Below are 25,615 nucleotides of genomic sequence, written 5' to 3'. Positions count from 1 at the left end.
CAATACAAAATATTAATAGAAATTGCACTCCAATGAACATTAAATTTCGTGGATCAACTTAACAATGAAATCCACGAAAATTGGTATTCAACGAATATTTATAAATCCACAGTATCTGGACCACTATATTGTAATCAATAAAAAGGTTTTAAGCCAGGAGTACATGGATCTAAATAAATTTCTGTGTAATATTCAAACAAATATCATTATCTGCAGTTGACATATTCTTTTAAAAGTTCTGTAATATCTAGATTCTTGGGCTGCCCCAATGAAAGATTAAATGTATATGTATGTCCTGTGTAAAAAAAACTCACAAAAAATCAAGTATTTGGAGGGAAAAAATTGGGCATGCTTAACAAGTTGAGGACATTCCTAGTAAATCTTTAAATCAATGGGCCAAATCACACAAGATTTTACACTTTAAAATTCCTTGGTTGCCTGGCTATATTAAGGAATATGAAACGTTTAATTACTACAGATTCCGACACAAACCTTGGTCATCCACATCAATGTTCTTCATAATCCATGTGATTAGATCAGCACCTGTCAATAAAGTAAACAAACTGAGTGGTCAATCGATAGGCGACTCCAATCTAATAAATCATCTCCCAGCTATCTCAGCTTCTTCTTGGTCGCCATCTGATAATGCATGAACATGTCTCAATCTGCATGCACCCAAAGGGCAAACATTGCAGAGATCATGAAAAAAACCTAATATCAGCTATGAACTGATTATATATTTATAGAATTTACGGGACAATTTTTTTTTTTTCTAATTTCAGCAACATTAGTGTATGTATAGCTACTTATTAATTTAATTTACAATCCCTGATTTCTCCCCCCCCCCCCCCCCCCTCCTGGACTTTCCAGGGTTTTCCCAACAGCTACAATTCCAAAAACCTTTTCTTGTTGATAAAAATCTACAGCTGTTTTTTTTTTCTTTTTGCAAAATGAATGCGATTGACTTCTGTAGGGTTCTAGCAGGTTCTGACTGCACCTGCACTAAGGCTACAGTTTAAACTTAAAGCATGCTACTGAGCATATATAATCCAGCTTTGTACATCACCACAATCCCGAATCCTCATGTCAAAATATGACCTTGATGACTTATGCCTTAACAAGTGCATTTTTTTGTAGAAGAAGACATCTGCTTCCTGGTAATATAGAAAACATCTTTGTGAGGGATTTTTTTTCCTCCTTCCACTATACATGTTTTTTCCCCCCTAACTTTTCATATTCTTGGTATGAATAAAAAAATACTTGGCAAGGGATCATACAACTTTCTGCTATATCATAGTGTACTCTTGCGACAGTTATCTTATATTCGAGATCAAATCAAAACAAAATCAGAGGAAAAAAATATCCTAACCACAGCACCATGAAAAATACTGCAAAACATACTTATCAGAACTTCCTGCTCCTAAATGTTTGTATTGGGAGAGGGTAGGCCTTTTTACAAGTTGGGATTTGACTTCATTATTTTTCTTCGTGCCCCTCAATTAGTTACATGTACTTAATTTAGCTTTTGATCCAATTGAAATTAGGAATGATATATTTCTTGTAGTTTTTATGAAATCTCATGTACACGCACGCAAAGCAATACATATAGTAATTCAAAACTGCAAAAGACTATATATTCTATGAATGATTTAATTAATATGTTAACTGTATAAAGATTTTATTTCTTTCTCATCAATATGTTACCCAATGTTTGTATGCGTTTATTTATTTGGTGATTTTGCAATATAGATAGCTAGAAACAAGATCAACTGCAGTTCAAAGTCTGACAAAAAATCAAATATCAAATAAATTAATATTCATCAAATACCTTGTTCCCACCCTGCAATACCTAGTAATGTACTTTGTATAGTTCTATAGACAATGAGAGAAAGTCATGAAGAGCTTCATCAAAGGAGCATAAAATTGGGAAAAGCTAGCATTCGATCATTCCATATTCAAATTTATCAAGTCTATCATACAAATCTAGAGAGAATGTATGTTTTGTAAATGTAATGATTGAAATAGATTTGCTATATCAAATAAAAGCTGCAATTAATTTTGTACAAATATTTATGTGCAAAAATATATTTTAAAAAATGAGTTTTCCTTTATACGGCTATGAAAAAACATTACTTTTTAATATTCAAACAATTCAAGGTGGTGTGAGAAACTATAATTCATGTTTTAATTTTGAAATAAAAATGAGATTACTGGTAACTATACACTGGGTATTCCTCTCTTTAAATTTATTGTCTTCAACACGGGGTATTTCTATTCAAATTTATTTTCTTCAACAATTTTCATTTTAAATTAACATCCTCTTGCAATTGGATGTAAATAAGATAAATAATGTGGTTTTATTATTAAAAATTTCTATCTTTTAGAAAAATTTTAAAACTTACATTTTAATGTTGAATATAAATTTTCACTCTATGAAATAATAAAAAGAATAAACCTTGAATATCTGTTATCTTGAAGGACATGAAAAAAACAGTTCTGCATTTGCCATCTTGTAAATATTTACAAACAGCAGAAATCTTTACACTATTAGCTATATACCCTCAACGGCCCACCTATACTGCTCGCTTGTTTCTAAAAATAGTAAGGGCAATGTGTCAAGAAATGTATAAAAAAAAATATAATGATCATGTTAAGACAAAGTACATGCAAAAGTACAACTATTTAATCACCCATTTTCATGCTAATAGGAGACTTGTGTTGATCGCGCTGATTGCTGCAATTACTGATACAGGTAGTAAACGGTGATCTGGGTCGCGCCTGCAACAGGAGAATGTTTATAGATCGGATGAGGCTGCATGACGCTAGCTACTACAGGTCTCGATTGTCTCAAGAACACAGAAAGGAAGACAGGCTGTGGAGTTTTTTTTTTCACCACAGCAACCCACGTTAATAATAATGCAGCTGCCGTTCAGAGCCAATCATGATGATCATTTCATCGATAGGGGAAGATGATTTCTATCTATGAGATAATGGTCTATTATATACAATCATGCAAGATCTAGACTCATAGAATTCAGAATATATATAATATACATGAATGTATAGTTTGATTTGTATCTCATGTACCATTAAATATGTGGTTTGTGAGAAATATACATTCATTCATTCATCTATATATCTGGTACTTTAATTATCGATAGTATATGCAGTGAATTAATTCGAAAAGAATGCTCGATCTCAATTAATATGCTCTTCTCATTAAAATCTAAGAATTAACAACTTATATTCATTTACCTTTTTTCTGATACAAGACATACATGTACTCACCTTTTTCTGAAAAAACACATGAATCTACTTATTATTTAAAATTGGCAATAAAACAGATGTTCGTAAAATTTTTGAATATTAAATTTTCTTAGTTTGCTTATGTTATTAATTGAAACGAAACAAGTTCAGTCACTGTGTTAATCATCATTGCAAGATTAGATGGTTCTTTCATTAATTATAATTGAGATCATTTAAAATACATTATCCCTTTCAATTTTCTGGCTTCATGCATTATTTGATGACAAGACACCATATGCATTAGCATATAGCCAAGGGTTATATGGCCATCATTCATTTTTTTTTAATTCATAAACTTTTAGTTAAATCAGTAATTAGGGATATTGCATTCTTGATCAAATTGCCACACCAAAACCATGCATGGCCATTAGCTGATAGCATAGTATTATACATGAATGTACCTTATACTCAATTATTCAACAATGCAATATAGTTAATTAAATAGTTCAATAATGCATTTGAATCTCTGAAATATAATGAAACTAGTACATGTATTTCAAATTAGTTTCACTGAATTATTTCTGAATTGCCACTCCATATGTATTGATTTCAGTCATCCAATGTTGATAACCATTTAATCAACATGAAAAAAAATTCTTTACTAATTTTCTTCAAATGACATATAGGAAAAATTAGTCAAATATACCAAAAGAGCACATGAAAAACACAGCTTCAATTGTACTGATTAATTAATGGGTATTCAAATTTAATTGGACAGATATTAACTAGAGGTACTGTGAGCAAGCTCACAATTGATACCCTCCCGCTAAGAAAAAAATCATAACGCCTGAATATTTGCTAGTAAAGAAAATATTGGATGAATCTATTTTCACTGTCCATTTTCTACAAATAACAACTGCTCTATTTTTAAAACTGTTAATGATAATATGAGTAAACAAACCAATTTCTATCCTATAATTCCATTTTATTTTAAGTTAACTGTTAATGCATGAGGACATTTGCATCCTTACGCTAACAACCATGACTCGAATCAAACGAAATCCATATGTCAAGCAGCCATTTATTTAAATATTTTGAATTATTGGTATACTGAGCCCGATTTTATCCGAAATTTTTTTTCCACACATTTTTTTTTAAGAAAAAAATTTCATCGGGGCAGGCCATTTTCTATGGTGGTATATCTCTGCCCCTTGTGTGCAAGTTATTTTTTCTACTAATTATGTCGACATGCAAGATAAATATGTTGAAATGCAAGATAGTTATGTCAACATGCAACATAACCATGTTGACATGCAAGAAAACTGCAATCAAATAAAAGTTATAAAAAATCTCATATATCGCCAACATGTGACATCCAAGATGCTAGAAACGAACGCTACCTATTGATGTCAACATGCAACTTATTTATATTAACACGCAATTTCTTTATGTTAACATGCAACTTCTTTATATCGACATGCAACTTATTTATGTCGACATGCAACTTAGTTATGTTAACATGCAAGATGAATATGTTGACATGCAACATATTTGTGTCGACATGCAACTAAGTCATGTTGACATACAACTTATAAGTTGCATGTCAACATATTTATCTTGCATATAACATAACTAAGTTGCATGTCAACATATTTATGTCGCATGTCTACATAAGTAAGTTGCATGATGGCATAAATAAGTTGCATGTCAACATAAATAAGTTGCATGTTGACATAAATAAGTTGCATGTCAGCATATTTATCTTGCATGTTAACATAAATAAGTTACATGTTGACATAAAAAGGTAGCATCTAGCATCTTGGATGTCACAGGTGAGCGATATTTGAGATTTTGTATAATTCTTATCTAATTGCAATTTTTTTGCATGTCAACATAATTATGTTGCATGTCAACATAATTATGTTGCATGTCAACATATTTATCTTGCATGTCAACATATTTGATAGAAAAATAACTTGCACACAAGGGGCAGAGATATGCCACCATAATTTTCAAAGAGATGGGGATGAGAATCTAAAAATAATTTTATGTTGCCTGAGACAAGCAAGCTTTGTGTCAAATTTTATCTTCTTATATTTCCATTAATACAAGACATGACACAGATAGGAATTCAGCATTTTTGAAACAATGACCTTGAACTTCCTCAATTGACCTTGGGTCAAGGTCATGACAAACCCCCAGGTTATAAGCAATCTTTATGTGAATTAAGAACTTCAATATTTGTCTATAAGAAAGATACGGACTGGACATGAATTTTGCATTTTCTGCCAGTGACATTGACCTTGCCCGAATAACCTTGGGTCAAGGTCATGACACACCATTAGGTCATGAGCAATCTTTGTGTTAAGTAAGAACTTCCAATGTTCCTCCATAAGAAAGATATGGATCGGACATGAATTCAGCATTTTTTCTGCTAGTGACCTTGACCTTGCCTGAATGACCTTGGGTTAAGGTCATGACACACCCTCAGGTCATAAGCAATCTTTGTGTGAAGTAAGAACCAATGTTTCTCCATAAGAAAAATATGGACCCGACACGATTGCACACACAGACGGACGGACGGACGGACAGACATACGGACAGACAAGGTGATTCTTATATACCCCCCCAAACTTCGTTTGCGGGGGGTATAATTACCAACATGACCAATGACAATGTTATATTATATACTTTATACTATATTTAAAATGCTTTCTAAATGAAGTTCAGAAGATAAAAGAGCTATTTTTTACAGTTGAAGCTTTATTCACATAGCAAAACTATACCCCAGCGTATAAAATATCCACCCATTGGAATGATACTGCTCAAATTTTGACAGCAATTTTTGTTTCCTGTAATTTGATTGGTCGACTTTCACTAAGTAACACTAAGGAAATCCACAATAATGATGTTAGCAGTAAATTCCTATACAATTAGTTACTACATTGATCAATTTAACATTAATTTAAAACTTAATACACTGTATTGAAAATGTTGATTTTCCCCTGTAAATTACAACTCAGTAGAATATATACATCATATAAAAACAGTTACCCCGTAGCTGTTAATGCGATGATATACTACAGTTAATTAATGCAATGATATACTGCATTTGATACTAAGACAGTAAATTATTTTTACATCGATATCAGTTTAATAAAACACTTATCTAATGGCTTTGAGCAAGATAGCTCTTAAATTAAACCCTTGACAAGAACTATGGGTATTCCCCCTTGGGTTTAATAAAAGAGTTATGCAACTCAAAGCGATTGCATATTAAAATGTATATCATTTCATGATGTTCAATGTAAATATTTATTCATTCAAAAAGAGAAAGATGATTGGGGGGGGGGGGGGGGGGTACCTACCCAGCAATAGGTAGATGTGGAAATGTATCATCAGAATACAGTCAATCTTTAGCTTGTTTTAATGGATTAAAAAACATTTTTTTTTTAAATGTAATTTGCTCTCTTAAAATATTCAAATCAATAAAATAATCAAAATGTCTATATCCCTCGTTGATTTTTAAGAGCATCAAAAGCAAATTGTAGACTGACAGATTTCAAGGAATCATTGGTGCATGAATTAATAGCTTGAATTGATCACTTTTGCATGATCATGCAAATATGCCAGGTTTTGTTTCTGTTTCTGGCCTGTGGCTGGAGCCTACACAGCTTACCTGTAAATACACTTGGCACTTTGGACATAAAACTTTTGACTGTTCTTACAGGTACCCCTGTACTCTCATCCTGCATCATCTCCACAATACGCTCCATCTGTCAAAAATTCAAGTTTTAAAAAAATTACTGAATTACTCTAAACTCATATGCAATGAAATTCATAACAATTTGGTTGATAAGAATTTGCTGACATACATCATCAAATGTATATATTTCATATTTTAAAAGTGAAGTAGCATGCTCAGATCCTTCATACGTACAGTAGTCATTGCATGTAACTATATACACCGTATCAGAAAATGTTAATATTGAGTAAAAGAATTATTGTTTTCATTAAATTTTTCATCCTATAAGATTCCCCAGGAAAAACTTATTAATGCATGTAATTTGTACCAAAACAAATTTACGCTCAAATTACGGGCCTCTATGGATCGTACCATTGGCTAAGCTGTCATTATCATCCCCACAACAAAACGAAGCATATTGATTGAGGAAGAGACATTAACACTTATTAAGATTGGAGTGTGCAGTAGCTTGTCAATCAGACCGACATTGGAGAGCTACCACAAAATCTGAAACCACAGCTTAGGAATACACATCATACTCTTTAATCCACACATTTTTTACAAGTTATTCTGAAATATTGCCCAAAGCAAAGGATATAATTTACTCTTTTTATATATAAAGTCAGTATAAACAGATTTCACAATGAAGATTTTACTTACTGTGCATACTGAATGTCAAACCTTTGGTATTTAAAATCGGGGGACATGAAAATATGTTCACAGCTAAAATTTGCTGTCTTTCAATAATCAGGTCTGACACTTGAAGTTAATTTCCTTTTCGAAATCGAGAACATTGATTAATAAGTCCAAACACAAGGATGACCTTGAACTAGATAATACTGTGGAATCATTAGATTTCGTGGTGGCTCAATTTTCGTGGAATTCGTGGGTACCTCTCATCCACGAAATAACATCCTCCACGAATTGATAAATTAGGGTAATAAAGTCATATGTACTTTTGTAGATATATTAGAATACACAAATTTACACCCACACGAACCTGTAAAATTTAAGCCATCCTCGAAAATTGGCCCCCACAAAATTTGATGATTTCACAGTATTAAAAAATAAATAAATGTATATAAGTAAACTGCTTTATGCAATTGGGGGTCATGAAAATATGTTCACAGCTAAAATGCGTTAGCTGTCTTTCAATTATCAGGTCTGACACTTGAAGTTAATTTCCTTTTCGAAATCAAGAACATTGATTAATAAGTCCAAACACAAGGATGACCTTTAACTAGCTAATATCAAAAGATAAATAAATGTATATAAGTAAAATGCTATATGCCAGTTATTTTTAATTCTGCAGCGTAGACAACATACTGCCCTGTATTATAATGAGATAAAGGATTTATCACTCGATAACTCGGAACTCTTACATACAGCAGATTTCATTCAACTGTACTTGTAGACAACATTATATCAAACTCATATCTAGAAATCCTGATAGTATATCAATCTTTCTAGTTTGATTGGAATAACCTACAACACCTAAGTTTCCGCTCCCCCTACCCACCTTCTTCCAAAACAAAAGTAAGCCATATTGCACATTTCTTATTCCCTAACTGTTTTGTCTACAGTGTAGTACCAGTGAACATGTAAATAGGTGTGTGTAGTTTGTCTATAATGAGTGGACTGTATTCGAAACATCACAGAGCCATATAATGTGAGGACAGCAATATCGTTTGCACATAAAACATTCATTGTTATTTGATTTGGGCAATTGATCATCAAGGTATTATAAAACAGTTGAAAAATGTTGATAATTCCTTATTATCTCCCTTTGTAAAGGGTGTTGTCCTTAATTTTCACAACTTTCAATCCCCTATGCCTAAGGCTGCTTTGTGTTAAGTTTGGTTGACATTGGCGCAGTAGTTCTGGAGAAAATGTCAAAAATCTGAACAGTTTACAGACAGACAGATGGACAGACAAAATGTGACCAGAAAAGCTCACTTGAGCTTTCAGCTCAGGTGAGCTAAAATCTACAAGGAATTCATTTTTTTTTCTTTTGAGACTTAATTGACTAGTATAAAAATCAACTCAAATAAACTTAAGTTCTTGAAATCTACTGAGTAAGATTGGAATGCACAGTGGTTCAGATAATTCAGGTGTCAAAGTGAACAGGTTCCACTATACAGGATAGCCATCTACTGTGGGATCATTAAAATTTGTGGGGGCCAATTTCGTGAATTGCTGAAATTTTAATTTATAGGTTTGTGGGGATGTAATTTCGTGTATTTTCTTATATCTAAAATAGGAAATATGATTTAATAACCCTAAATTATTAATTCATGGAGGATATGTTAATTTGTGGCTGAGAGGTACAAAGGTAATTCCCAATAAATTCCACAAAAAATTGAGCCACAACAAAATCTAATGATTCCACAGTAAGTCTCTGCAAGCTCATTTACTTAATATGTCAGGTTGTTTCAAACCTTTAAGCAGTATCAATATATATTTCATAAACTACAACAAAACAATCATAGGAATTTTAATTTCTTAAAATCATTCACCAAGAGAGATTAACTTTCACATGCTAAATCAGCTAAACCGCTTTGTTAAATCATTTGTCCTTGAACTTGAACCACAATATAAAAAACATTTTTTTTTAATGATATTTAGCAATATGCCAGAGCCGAGTATAAGAAAAAAACAGCTCAGCACCTTTGAGCTTTGCAACTTTGAGTCAGGTGGGAAACATTTCAACACAAAATCTATCTAAATCATTTCCAGTTTCACTATGTTCCTATCAATTACGTGTGAAATATGGAAAACATATTCTCAGGAATGCTGCTTTGGTATTCCAAGCTTCCGGCACTGGGGTTCATTACTTGTTATTTTGGTGTGTGTAACATATTTATAATCTTGATGCTATTTAATCTTACTAAAGCACAGATACATTCATGCACACACATACTTTGTTCAAATCCCAGAACAGATGATAACAGTAAGCTCACACATTGACTATAGAATATTTCAAAAGGAACATTGCTTGCATTTCCCTTGTGCCCAACCTATTGTAAAAAAGATTCCATCAAAGTTAAAAGACATTACTTCCCTATAACCCACTGTTCGGCAAACGTTTCATCAATTATCAATTGATAATTCTTATAGCATAAGGCATTAATTGGTTTTTTTTTTTAACTGCCCATAATCACATAATCATATAAAACAAATCCTTCACATGCGCCCACGAGTTTTTCCTTTTTATCTCCCCCCTCAACCATTCCATAATGGTTTTCTTTCACTGTAATCCTGAACATAATAGAAACATTATGGATTTACTTGCTAAATATAAGATATTGACGTCCAAATAATAACACATTGGACTTAGACGTACAATGTATTCGCAAACTTCTTGCACATGTACATACACTTAAGGTCAAGATCTAGCTGTTAAATGAGATGTGCCTACAGGTTTATAAAATTTAATTTCATATATAAATTCTTTCAATGATGCTTCATAACAATAGCTTTGTTTGATAGTGTGCACTGGGGCTAAAAATTTTGGAAAACACAATAAAAAATAATGTTCTAAACTGTCATTTTTAATGAAATATGAAGAAAACAAGGAACAAATTTCGGAGTTTTGTCCATTTTTGACAATGGTAATAAAAGATATCTAGAATGCCAGCAGTCTCAAAAAATGGAATTAAATTAGCTCTTGACCTCCTCTTTGAAATGATTTCATATTGAATACACGTATCAGGGTTACTTTTCCCATGATTTAACATGGAATGTAAAGAAAATGTTTAATTTTCTACATAATTTCTTTTCAGCCGTAAAGTACAGGAAAAAGATTTTCTCAATCAACTATGACGTCATAATGGATCTAGCACCAAAAAGACACTCTGGAATCATTTACTAGATCTTGACCTTAAGACTTAAGTGTACTGGTACATGCCCTTGCCAAAAGCTTGCCAATTACTGACTGCAGTTATAATCACCACTTCTCCAAATGATTTCCAGAGTCTTAAAAGGACACAAAAGTCAATATTGAACAGTAATTAAATTTATATCAGATGTAAAATGCATCATGAAAAATTGGGTTATATTCTACATTAAAAAAACCCATTATTTTATTCATTTTCACACAAACAATCCATTTCAGTAATTTCAGGAATTTGTTGGTCCAGATAGCAGTGTCCATATACCAGCTATATCTGCTAAGCCCCAAATCTCAACCAAAAAAAAAAAACAACCTATAGCACTGCCTCCACTTTCCTAACAAAGAATTTCCTTTTTCTGCATTTCCATAGTACCTAAACACAAAGACATTGTTAAATTTGGTAACTTTCTTAAATAAAAAAAGATCATTAAAGACCTAAATGAATTCAGAGTGACAGCTTCTTTTTTGGTTTACAGATGTATCTCATTTTCCATTATTACATCATAATTGATTTGTTATATCTTTCACCCACATTCTATGGTCTAATTTAAAAGAATTATGTATAAAATGAAACATTTTCTTGACATTCGTACCATTTTTAAAATATCCTGATACCTTATTATATATAAATATAAAGAAGCGGGTCACAGAATTTCTTTAAAAACTGCAAATTCACAAAAATCAGCCCCAACCAATGTTAATGATTCCATGCACAGTTACTTAATGTGGGGGTTTTCACAATGTTAAACGTCTCTGTAGCTCGATCAACTAGTCATATAGTCAAATTTATTTTTTCGTTTAAAATTGACTATATATTTGTATATCTGGTTCAATTTATCTAATGGTCACTTTTCCAAGTCTTTCAGACCTAATACTAACAGTCAGAATTCACTTCCATAATTCACAGCTGAAACTTGCTGTAAAATCCCTAGTTGTCATTCCATCCCTCCAACTAATAAATGAATTGACGAATTAACCATTCTAGATTTCTCATCTCTTTTTCATATAATAATCAATTTTTGGAAACATGTTTAGCAGGTAATCAAATCTATTGACAAGACTGATATCAACAATAGCATGCAGCCTCCATTACACCAAAATCGTTATTAACATTTTTGACCTCCAGAAAGTAGGTCAAATCTAGTTGCAATATAACTATATAAACCAAGGATTTCTTCAGCTGATAGTAATTAAGTGGTAGGAATTACCATTGGGTTGATGGCAATTTTACACATCACTGATCTATTGAGCCCAAGATAGTGGTTTAATTTGAATTTAAGCTGTGGACTATATAGATTCAGTGAATAATTGTAGGAGGAAAATGTCATATGCTGCATATTGGAATGACAATTACTCTGTGCTTTGTCTAAAATCAATGCAAGCTCGTCATTTCTCTGTGGTGACTTTTCTCTTATTTAGTCAGAGTTCACCATGCAAATTACACATATACATGTATTGAATGAGTTAAATATTAAAACAGTCAAAAATTTCTTTTTGCTAAAAAAAACCTACGAGCTATCAAAAAAACCACACATGCATCAATTTGATCATTTTACTTAAAAATTACCTACTTACTACAGTAAAACACGGTTATTGCAAACACGCTTAAAATGAATTGACGCTTACAGCGAAGTGATTTTCATTCCCCAAGACTTTATAACATGTTATAAACTTGACGGATATAACGAATTACGCTTATAATGAAGTAAAATTGCCCGTTTCTGGCACTTCGCTATTAGCGTGTTTTACTGTATTTACTGAAAATAATAAAACCGAAAACAAAATGCCATACATATACATAACTGATGGTTTAATCATAAAGGTGCAATTTTTTTCTCATTCATTCCAAGTCAATGCATTACCCCTTGATAACATGCATGTTTAAATTATTTTTTGCTATTTATTTCATGTGAATTTTATAAGCCCATTGTGCTAACAGTAATAAAAGTTGTTTTTGATAGGATTGAATTTTCACGCTTTGAGAAAAAACTATTAAAAAATCAAAAATGGCCCACTCGCAGAAAAAAACCAGTAATCAACCAATACAAAAAACAACAGGCCTGTGGGCCACATCACTCACCTAACAACAGTTCCTTGTATCATTCTATATGTTTTTAAACATTTTCCTATATATTTTTAACCCCATTTTCATTGTTTTACAATAATCTCTCTTTTTCAGAAAATTGTTGCCTTTATCTTAACAATTTAGAATCCCCTTTCAATAAGGCTGCTATTAAATTATTCCAGAGAAGAAGAAAAAAGTGTGAAAAGTTTACAAACGGATGAATGAAAGGACAACAGACAACAGGCGATCAGAAAAGCTCACATAAACCTTCGGTTCAGGTGAGCTAAAAATGTGATTTGAACAATTAAACCCTAAAACCATGTTTAAAATTTTGCCCCACTGATATTATCCCAAACCTGGATATATTGTCATAATACATGTAATAATTTTAACCATAATATAACTCAAAAGTTTGTTTCGCTCTCATAGGAAGAAAAATATAGCTTGTTCTACACCTGTTCTATTGATTTTTCTGTGAAATTTTGTCAAAAAGATTACATACTTTATTTTTTCTTCATTACATTGTATTATTATACTGCACTGTGCATGCATATAGCTTCTGGAGTGAATGGTAATGAGTTCTTCATGGTAATCTGTACCACTTCAAATATCTATCACCGATTATCAATACACCTGTAAATAAGCTTCTGTATGGAGCAGAAGTATTGTCAGGATGAAATGGCCGTGGCTTTCTGTTCAAACACTGTTAGGAGCACTTAGGGCATTATGGGATTTTTAATGGCATTCGTTCAACAAATTCAATACAATGATCAATTTATTTCAGATCTTAAAATAGATCTTTTTAAGATTACAATTCAAATTTTCTGATCAAAATAGCATGATTGAATTATAAATCATTAAAATTTATGAAATAAAATCAATAGTGCATAATCCTTTTCTAAACTGCATGGGAATATTAATAGACAAATTGAGTCATTTTGAGAATCATATTAAATGTCAGGAATATGGGCCATTCTATATACATGTATTAAAAATTATCCCTGTCTATTGCAGGTCGTACTGGATTAATTAAAGATGGTGGTTTGAGGGAAGGGGGGGGGTAATTAATATGGTATAGTATAATTAATATTAACCTTAGATTGTTTTTTCAAGTTTTGACTCGATCTCCTCCTTTTCCCTACAACAATGACTTTATAGCCATTCAAAGAAAACAAATGTTAATTGAAACAATGCCCCTGTACACATACATTTAACGTACATTCCAAAGTTTATTTTTTTACCATAACAAGTGCAGCTGTAACCTTGAACATTTAGATTGATTCTGATAGATTATATTTTTTTAGTCATTGATTAGCACTCACTGACATGAACTTGATCTTGATTTATAAAATCCCATCACCTTTTATCAATGGTATATAGAGATTTTATGTACACTTGTCAGGGGTCACATCCATATCATATCATGCATAAGATTATCTTTATAATCTTTAAGATTTTCAAAAACCATGAATTTATATAAAAGTTATAAAACATCGAGATATCTGTTGTATGAACCAATTGCATGCATGATCCCCTGAAATTATATACTTCGAAATTTGATTTTATCTAATTTGTCCAAATTCATTATTTTGTACTGGAATGCAACTGGCAAAATAAAGACCCATCTAAATCAAAAATGACAGCATCAGTCTAAATTTGAAGCTCCTTTTCAGTATATATTGAAACATCATCTATGAGAGACAGCTAGATGCCAAAGAAGGGTGAAAATACATTAATACTCTAAATCTATTTCATTTTGCAAAACATGTCCAGCATTTGCAACCAAGATTATGTTGATCAGATACTATTTTTAAAATAAACACGTACAGCAAAAGACAAGTTTGCGGCAAGAAATATAGAAACTATATACACATATGTGGTATGCTCTTCTGCAAAATATTTTTGCACATAAAAAATGGTGAAGAGAATCAACAAATTGCAACACTACAAGTAATAGATATCTATAAAGTTACTGGTATAACGTTAATACAATTATCCTCGACATAAGAGAGATTGCCTTAATTTATCATTATATGATTAACTTTTCTAAATGAAGATTGACAAGAAAAAATGCATCTGGCCAGTACCATAGATAACTGCATACATGACTGTTAAATTAATGTCCTTTGGTAGTTGTAAACAGATATTATGTAAATTAAACATATCGGGTGAAAACAATTTAAATTGGATCACAGAACCCTTGCATGTGTAAAATCCAAACAACATATTGACTTATGGTAAAATCAAAGTACTGAAATAAACAAAAATGTCTCTCACAAATTAGACACCGAGGCTGTGCAATATAAGTTAAAACATGTATCAGCATGATAAACAGTCTATGAAAAAAATATTTTTCAAAAAGCATGTTTATGTTTAGTATGAAATGTTATTTCGGGTTACCTCTCTAAATAATGTTAGTTACATATATGTCACAGAAAATACCTACATTTAATACTAGTCATGTTATATTTTTGAGTTAATTTGTAATCAGGGTCTACCAGTAAACTAATAGGTCACAGAGAGTTTATTAAAATACCACAAGTACATGCAAGGCAATTGCTAATTAGTACATGTAAGATAACCTGTAGGACATGAACTATTAATACCGTGCATACGATTTATTAAAAGTCATATGAACATTGAATGTCAGATCTAGATCATTCCTAGTTCATAGTAACATTTAACATTATATAACACCATATTTTAATTATGTTATATGTGGACATCTTTTTTCCTATAGAGAAAAGGATTGATAGTCAATATTATTTATCAATATTAATTGCATTTAAGGGAAATAAATGGTTTACACTTAAGTCCTAATATTTACAATCTATGAAGAAAATAAAATGACAATGTGTTCTCCAAAATTTGGAATAGGTCTGCCTCCCCCCCCCCCCTTCCCCTTCAAAAACAAGTCTATGTGCAGAATGAATTGAAGCTGAAGTGTATAATACTATACATGTATGATATTATAATTATGGGAATAAACTACATGTACATGTATGTAGCTTGCATTCAATAGCTTGCAAAAAACACTAAAACTGAAATAAGCATCTGATAATATCCAACTGGTTTTATTTCCTAGTTATAGCGAGGAAAGGCAACAAGCTATTCTGCCAGTAACTGGGCTGTCTTCCCAACATGGCCGAGAAGAATCAGATTTCCCATTAAATTCCCAATCAATAAACTGTCGTCTTCAATAAAAGCTCACAAACATCACATAACTATCACAGAAACTAACTGCTTCACGAAAGAAGAAATGTCAGCTCCACAGATATAATTATCCCAAGCCCTAAATGGCTTGAAAATTGTAGTACATTTATTAATACACTTGTGAAATTTTTCTGATTTGAATATTTCAGTTGCCATTCTGTGCATTCTGTGCTAAATGCATACACATGCAAGTCATTATGCATTAATTTTTTCTGATAATTCTTTATTTGCATGCAATATTCCTTCAGACTTGCATGAATCAAACAATCAACTGTATAGTCAATGTTATGTAAGTCATGCATTTAGAATAAACTGCTTCTTGATTTTGTTCTTTTTTAACCAGATTTTTGATACATATGTAGTTAAGGCACCTTTCCAAGTTTCCTTTTAAACCATATTTAGCTATATAGTAACGGTAGTTTACAAAAACCCAAAAATGAACAACAATTGGTTTCCTAAGAAATAATTATAAGCAGATATTACCGTAATACTCATTAGATGTAAGTAATATTACAGAATGATTAATACAAAATAAAATATTTCTATAAATCTCTTAATTTAGAACAAAATAGATTTCTGTAGCTTTTATGAATAGCAATAAGGTAAAGTAAGCAACTGCTTGTCAACTTAAAAATCTTAATTCAATCACCTGTCTAACAAATACCTAGCTAGATTATATATATGATTTCCAAAAAAAAATATTATCATACAAACCATTACCATGATAACTATGCACAAACATAATACTGAACTCAGTCCCTCATATATCACAGTAATGTCAGATCAATATCAGAAGTCATGCAGACAAAAAAATCTTGGGAAACAGATTATATGTAAGCAGATGGGGGAAAGTCTGGCCAAAATAGATAAAATGTAAGTATACTGCTATATGTTTGTAAGTTGTTGTGATGTGAAAACCAACAACAATCAACCCCCCACCCCCCCAACCAATTTTTGTTTAATCATATGATAGTACTGAAATCTTGTTTATACAGGACCCCATATTACCTAATTAAATGAGTTTTAATTCAACAGGACAAGTCAACTACTGCAAAGAGCACTTATATTTATATATTGATTACGTTAAGTCAAAAATACTACAGCAATGCCGCATGACATAATTATGTAAGGTAATTACTTGTGACTTACTGATTAGTTATTTTGCCCTTCCAAACACAGTTATATTCAAGCCCTTTCCAATAAAAGTTTCAATATCATTGTACAATTTCTTTACATATTAACTACCGGTAAGTATGTCGACTGGTTCAACATTACAAAATATCAATGGCTTGGAAAAGAGCATCATTGCTAGCCAATTGGCTATTCCAAGACTTAAGTCATGAAGTGTCCGAAGCCAAGTGTCCGATTCGTGAATCGGACACTTGTCTAGAAGATGGGAAAAGAGAGGGGTCTAACGCCATTTTCAGTGTGAAATATTATGATATAAAACCATTCGTGATGGGGGGGGGGGGGGGGGGGGACGTGTCATCAAAAGACATATGGATAAGCCTATCATATTTATGATATTATGAGAAAGATTTAATTTAAAAGAAAGAATTCTAAATAAATTTCATTTTGCTGCTAAATAAACGAAATCAGTCATTTTTTTTATTGTGGAATCTAGAGGTTCATAGGATATGATGCAATTTCATCAATAAAACTGAGGATTACCTGGTACATACCCATAAAAAATGAAAATGTAATTCCACATTTATAATCACAAAAGTGCCATTAAAAATTCATTTCTTCAATGGTTTTGCACACTTTAGTGTATGATCATAAGCATGATTATATGACATAAAGTAGAGATTTGCATGCATGAAGAAGTGTGTAGTGGTTTTAATTGCCAAAAATGACACGATATTGGAGAACACAAAAGCATTGTTTTAAAAATATGTGAAAACAATCAATCAAAACTCATTGATCTATATAGCCTCTGTTGAATTTGAGTTTAATGCACAGTTAAGATTAATAATTGATAAAAATGTTACTAAATTTAATATCACGCTGACAACTACATCTAAAAAAGAAGAAAGAGTAAACAAACTTCATGTCCTTCTCACTGATGTTCAATCTCATAAAACATCCAAAAGTGTAAAAAATTGTTTCACACAATCTGTGTGCAAATATAAACTTTCTAATTAAACTTTTATATCCATATAACACATGAGAATTATCCCTTGTGAATTTAGATTTCTGACATTTGATTATAATATTAACTACATGTACCGTATATGAAATTACAACAGTTACAAAAGTTTGGCACTCAAGATTTCAAATTTTTGCAATTTGATTACCAGTAAATTTCTCTTACTTTATTTAAAGAATTCAGTTTTTGTCTATAATGCACTGTTTGACTGGCTTAGGGAATTATTAGTATTTAATTCTATATAGCTAGCTTGCATAGACGTTTTCCTTGCATAAGTCACGACGAGATGCACAACATGCAGCATTATTTTGCATGATGTTTTAGTTCATTTTTTTTAATATCATTTTTCACTGGACAATAGAAAATCGAGCTATAAGGAATGGATTTGACAGCTACAAACTTATTAAAAGATTGTTAATAAATATATTTGGTTAAATTGATAATGAATATATATTTGGTTCAATTTACCCTTTTTCATCAACAACTTTGCTGTTAATAAAAAGAAAATTGTCCATGGCAAACTCAGCTAGTTACCAATTAACATATCCAAGCTCATAAATTCAGTAGCTATATTGATCAAATTCATTTCATGATTAAAACCAGATGATTTTTAATGTAATTATGTATGAAATGAATGTGACGTATGTTTTAATAATCATCAATAAATAGTAGAATTCTTTTGAAAAAGGCATGCATTCAAAGAATGCTCATGATATTATTTATATAAGTAACCAATCATCCTAATTATATGTGTCTTCGGCCAACAGTGAAATGCATTGTTACCCCCACTACCCTGACCCACAAACCCCCCCCCAAAAAAAAAAATGTTTATATAAGTTCATCTGATAAATTAAGCCTGCATGATCTTAATCAAGAGCAAGCAATCTGTCATGAAGCAGCATTGATTTTTTTTTCATCAGTTTCATTATTTGGCATTATGAGGTAATCGGTTGCATCATATAAAAGTTAATTTCAAGTTAATTTTTGTGTTTCAGCCAAGTAAGAAAATATATATGTTAACATTAACATGCATGTCAAATCAAAATTACATGTACTAATAAACTGAATTGACTAATGAGGGGCAGATAAAATAACTTATTGACTTGCTTCCAAAGTTCCTAAATATAAAACACCACTGTCCAAATTACGGCCTTAAGTGTGGTGAATTCAGAATACCATAAAGATAAATATCAAGGATAAATTGATGTCATTGGGTAATTCCATTACACTAATGTACAGATAAAGGATATTTACTTTATGAGATATTTAACTTACCTGTAATTTGTTTATATAGTGTTGAAAGAAACTAGCATATACCCGATACATGCATCTTGTACACATTCTTCCAGATGTACAGGTATATCATTCATATCAGGCAGATATATAGGAATTCAAAGTTGAAATGTCACAAATGATATGTTCTTTAAAATTATATTTATATGTCTGAAATTTGCAGCAGAACCATGTCCAGTACTTGTGAGCTGATACTTCATTCCGAAAAAAAAACAATGGTTTTGGGGGTTTCTTTTAATATGTAAAATGACTTGCATTGTTAAGATATGATACCAAACAGAACAAAAAAATCAAGGCCACCAAAACAAGGTTGGCTGAGGTTGCAGTTGCCTTCCCAATAATTTTGTAAAAAAAAATGTGGGGGGGAGGGGGGTAATTGTACAAAATTTGTTAGATATACATGTTCTATAAGGAGCTGTGATTATAGTGATCTCTGCATTCAGAGGTTATTGGAAAAGGTACATTACAAAATTTATAAACTAATGGAAATACATGTATGTGTTCATAGGAGCTGAAATTAAAACGGGTCTCTGCAGTGGAAAGGGGAAGGGTGAATTATATTGTTTACAAAGACCCGTAGTGGAATATGGATACATGTGTGAGGCCCATATAGTTAACAAGGCAATAGCTAGATTAATAATTTTATAGTAACTGCATGAACAAGAATTTTTCTCTGCCTGCATGATTATGCAAAACTAGTATTGAAGAATGAACTTATTCAGCTTTGATGATTATTGGAAAATTGATGACATTTATTTTGTAACCCATCTTATTTTGTAAGAGATACATGTTACAGATTTACTATTGCTATAAAATCCTTAAAATGCACCTTGTAAAAAAAATATAATTCTTATGAATTAAAAGGCGATTTCAATTGTTCAGGTCTTAAAGATAATACTGAATGAATTCAGAAACATTTTTATTTAATAGACATGCTGCATTGCAAATATATACCCTGCCATTCATTGTCTACAAAGTCATGTACCTTTTCCGAAAGGAAAACATACCCCCTCTCTTCTCTTTTGCTTCTACAGCATTCAATCTAACCCCCATTCCCCAATGCACCCTGTAAACTTAAGGATCAAGCAGTGATTTGTCTATATAGCCCTTAGCGCCTCAATGTTGAATTCCTTCCTGAGCCTGTAAGGATAGATGAAATAATTTTCATCTGCCATATTATATATCATGTATGCGATATATGCATGAAGTATCAGCTGAACATAGTGAGTGACAAACGAGTACTATTTTAACCATAAAGACAGTCCGATCCGCCGACTACGTACACCAGATATGTTTGAATGGTACAGAGTTTTCAAGAGAAAAAAATCAACTGTACTTTTGAAACATATACATATTTCATGCTGCACTTTAATCTATATGTTTAGTGCAGTGGCAGAGAACTTACCATTCTCACAAAAGCACCACAGCACCATGGCCAGTATCACACCGACTCTTGTTTTGATTTCACTGTAGATTTCACTGTCAATCACTTTAAATCGGCTACGAAAAGAGCAGTGTTATTAAGTTTATATACTGCCCGTAATGTAATATAGTAATGTCCATAAAATGCTATTGACATTTTATGGCTAAATTGCCTTTAGCTGGGTCATTTGGGAATATAGATTTCATACTGAATTCACATGGGATGTTCGCATCAGCAACTACGTCATAAAACCAAACACTGACCAACTTATTTCCGGATAATATTTTTATCACGATAAAAATTATCATGTAGTTGTCTTTTCTTGAGCATTTTTATTCAGTAATACACACATTGAAATCGAAGTCAATTGCTCCCAAATAATAACGAATGTTTTTAGAAATAATCATGAGAAATTTTCTTTTAAAAATAAAGCCGCTAAATTCCAAAGCTGAACAAAAAATTGATTGATGTTTAAATGGCATGTGCAGCATTTGTATTCACACATGTTCAAATGATAGGGTTTTATTTCCCCCGCAATGATTAGCTTAGTTCTGCAGAATCAGTCACCCAGCCTCTCTCTCTCTCTCTCTCTCTCTCTCTCTCTCCAGATAAAATAAGAAAGAATAGTTCTAGAACGACACACCGTCTTGCCTTCAACTTACGCAGTGATAAGCGCACTATGTATGAAAGAAGGAGGAAACCCTATGCTTTATAGAATAGCCCTGTAATATATATACATCATCGCTCCAGCTATGTATTCTTTTATATTGATGATATATCAGTCAGTTGATATGAATCTGTCGGAGGATTGCAGATTATTAGGAAAAACTGAAGAGAAGAAGTAAAGCAATGTAACAAAAGACTTTGTTTTCCAACCCATCACAAATTGAAAGATTCAAGGAAAACGTTCGTCTGTGGGATTTGGCAGTAGTTAAGCAACAAGACAGAACCTTGGGATGATAAATATCTTTTCATTTTAACAGTTCTGAGTCATGTTTGTGTGCAAGCAGTTCGCTTGTTTGAAACAAAAACGGGGTTTTGTATACACAAAGCACAGGGTAAGACTGAAAATCTTTCGAGTATACGTGTGTGCGTACACAGTACATGTACTAGATAAGGTGAGAGAGAGAGAGAGAGAGAGAGAGAGAGAGAGAGAGAGAGAGAGAGATTGCCATATTTTATCAACAGGGAATTCAGAATCAGTATCCGAAACTTCACTGATCATGATGTTTCTAACGGACTGTGATCTGTATTTTGCAAAGACCAAATTCGATGATTTCCGTGGATATGGTATATGCACTGTTCATAAAAATGATAGTACATATATATATATCGCAGGTTGATGGATCCTTCGTTTAGTATCGATCAATCAGATACCACTTTTATAATTAGAAACTCTGTGAACAAGAAAGCAGTGACTATGCCGCAGTGCCAGTTACACTTCCTGACGTCAGTCTTCTACGGTTGACGTCTTGAATTTGAACATAAAGGTTACAAGCACACGTACATAGTAAAAGTTAAAAAAAATCTCTGAATCAGACCTTACGTGGTACATTGCCACATAGATATACCTATTAATAATGTAGTTCAAAACTAGCAGTAAAAATCCGTAAAAGCGTATTGGGGTTAAAAAGATATTTTTTGGTTTCTCTCGTTATTTTTGCAGTTGATAATTGATTGGTATTTCAAGACGGTTTTGCAACGACTGCGAAAATGATCAGCAATACTATGGAAAACTAATTTCTAATCCTTGCCTTGGATTTATATTAGATGTCCTCGATCCTGTGTCAAGTCATCTACCCTTCACTTAATCGTTAATACTTTACGACGGCTAGACAAGAAGAACGCCTTCTTGACAGACAACGAAAGGATAAATAAGTTATTAACCATCCGTTGGTACACTCGTACTTGATAATCACTTGTGTTTTTCCCGTACAAATCGTATTATGTAAGATATATAAATCTTAACATAAATGTCACAATGGCTAATTGAAAACCTCTTTAGGAACTTATTTTGACTCTGATATACACGTACATGAGTACCTGATATATATACGTACGCAAAATAATATTCCAGTCATGTAAATCAGGGACTGGGTGCTGGTGGGTTGGACACGTACCTCATACCTATTTGGGCTATGTCCAGTATGCCCAAATATACACGTATTCACGCTAAAACATTAGCTCTGTAACTACATGTGTATTACCATGCAGAAGTACATCCTAACCAGTCGTTGGACTTATGCAGTACCTTGAAGAACAATACACAGACCAGTGGCTGACCATTCGGAAGTGTCCACAGGTACTCGTCTGACCACCATGCAAAATATTACAGCCCCACACCGAACACTTGTATAGTTTGTTCAATATCTACATCATATTATTGCTCCAAAGACAAGTAAAGTAAGCTATACATAGTGTTTAGCCCTTGTAGGTGGTCTTTTATTCTCTCTATATGGTTGACTGGTGGAAACCCTTACCTTGTCTTGATTTTTGTCTTTGATTTTAGGACCATTCGAACACGTACCTTTTTATAGACCAGGTAGTTGGGGTTATCCTCGGGATTGATCTGACCGTTTCCAAACATAACCGAGGTCAGGGTGTTTGGCAGGGACTCAGTCCGCTGTTTGTAGAGAGGTCTGCTTGAAGTCAACGCCATTGTCGATTTTTTTGATGGACCCACAGGGCGCTTCAAATTGGACACTACTACACGCTCTCTCTAAAAAGAGAGACTCTAATTTCACATGTATATCAACAAAGAACAGCCTCTCTGAATTGCACTTGCTTGAAAAATCATTTTTCCCGATTCATCTTCAACACAGTGCTTTTTTTCCTCCGTTTGCGTATTGAGCACTCTCTCGTTTTGGACATTCACTTTATTCGATCAATAAGCTGGATGTGTTGGCTTACATATCAAGTGTACACTAACTGTAATAATACCGTAGATATTGCCAATATGATCCACACTTTGAAATCTTTTTCTGACGTCCGTGGGATATAAACCCGGGTTGATTTTTCTTCTCTTTTACAATTTTCACCAATGTGCAAATTATCAACCTGAAAAGTGGATGCCGTTTAACGCATTTCCTTCCGATTTTGTATTGAACTCACAGGATGGGAAAAATATAATGCCTATCTGTTTAAACACCATGCGATATTCCACGATCATTCAGAATACAGATATAGCTTGAATTCGCAATTTCACACTACTGACAGAGTGTTTTTTACCAATTCATTTTCTTTATAGCGTTCATCTTTTCAGATTTTTTCTTCTTGTTTCTTTATCTCTGTTTTCTTCCTCTTCTTCTCTTTTAATTGATTGATCTGGAAACAAGATATTTCAAATAGAATTCCTTGCAATTAAACTCGATTTCCATCTCCACAGAAACATAAGGCATCTTGTTCGATGCTTTATTCTAGGCTGTGTTTAAAAGTTACCATCGAACTTTTTAAATCATTTTCTCCACACCGATTCACTTCAGCAGCAGCAACTTGAAGTTCAACAAAGGCTTATCGGTCGGTAAATACATTTTCTGTTTTCAGCATTTTAAAAAACAGACACCTTTATGTACACAAGAATTTTAATTACCAGTTTTCCCGATTAAAAAAATGATTTGAATCAATTATTTCAAGCCTTGAGCAAATACATTCCGCACTCAGTGGCTGCATTGTCACATAAACTTCAGCACGGTCTTGAGGTTTCATATAGGACCACAATCAATAGGCGAGTAAAGCAATATGGTCGCATTCGATTTATTCAGACTAGAATCAGAAGAAAGTAAAAAAAAAAAGTACAAATCTTCTGTTTATCACTAGCGCGCGAGCGAGCGAGAGACCCCCTTCTATAACGTTCTGCTCCAGAGCCAGGCTTTATAGATTGACTGCTACAAGCCTTCGCGTACTAATCAAATCCTGTTTCAACAAAACAAAATACACACACGAATAAGCCTGGGCACCATATCACTGTAGACTGTATCAAAATATTTCATCACACAGTGGTCAACGAATTCATCAAGCTGCAGGCTTGAGTCGGGGTCTCGATCCACCGCATGCTCAAGTTCCTCGTACGCGCCATTTTGAATATCATAAACATATTGAATGGTTTTGCCGAGTCGATCGATACGCAGACGAGAACAACCAGGAAAACAGCGCGTAAACAGACAAGAGGAGAAGTGATGCTGCCTAGGCGAGAGAATATCATGTGGCGGCAAGTTGTTTAGATTTAATTTACAGAACAGAGGCTGCATGTGTACAAAGAGGTTGTCAGGTAATAAAAAGGATTCTACACTACAAATGACCAAACACGATCTTTATCTCGCAGACGAAGCGAGTTCACCAGTTGCTGATGTACATATCATACCTATGAACAGTCTGATGAATACCAAGTTGTTGGGTTTTTGTTTTTTTTTTTACATTTTTTTAAAAATTTGTTTAATTAATGATAATCTACCACAATGCCTCGCATCGCATCTAAAGCTTTGGTCACCCACAATACAAATATTTATGATACATATGTGTAGAAGTAAACTTGGCCAAAAGGGCGAGGAAGCTTTTATTATCATTGCATATAAATGATCAACCTTGGGCGT

At 32.7% G+C, this 25,615-nt stretch overlaps 1 protein-coding gene across 9 annotated transcripts in view; it reads right to left on the bottom strand.

The window, feature by feature from the left end:
* The window catches only part of LOC105318013 (regulator of G-protein signaling 7), a 56,843-nt gene extending 31,673 nt beyond the window's left edge, over nucleotides 1–25,170 (bottom strand). For 3 of the 9 annotated variants that reach the window (XM_034470113.2, XM_034470114.2, XM_034470115.2), the window contains exons 1-3: nucleotides 23,554–25,164; nucleotides 6,926–7,022; nucleotides 493–543 (exon numbers count right to left, since the gene is read on the bottom strand). In XM_034470113.2, coding sequence (XP_034326004.2) covers nucleotides 493–543; nucleotides 6,926–7,022; nucleotides 23,554–23,685 — 280 coding nt within the window. In that variant the 5' untranslated portion in view covers nucleotides 23,686–25,164. Of the gene's footprint in view, nucleotides 1–492; nucleotides 544–6,925; nucleotides 7,023–20,610; nucleotides 20,744–21,008; nucleotides 21,270–23,553 lie in introns of those variants that run through there. The other 6 variants (XM_034470117.2, XM_034470111.2, XM_034470119.2 and 3 more) reach the window with 6 other exon arrangements.
* Nucleotides 25,171–25,615: the final 445 nt, after the last annotated feature.

The sequence above is a fragment of the Magallana gigas genome, chromosome 6 (genome assembly GCF_963853765.1).
Source record: "Magallana gigas chromosome 6, xbMagGiga1.1, whole genome shotgun sequence".
NCBI classification, from domain to species: domain Eukaryota; kingdom Metazoa; phylum Mollusca; class Bivalvia; order Ostreida; family Ostreidae; genus Magallana; species Magallana gigas.
The sequence above is the reverse complement of the archived record's forward strand: the minus strand, read 5'-3'. Positions and strand labels throughout refer to the sequence as shown.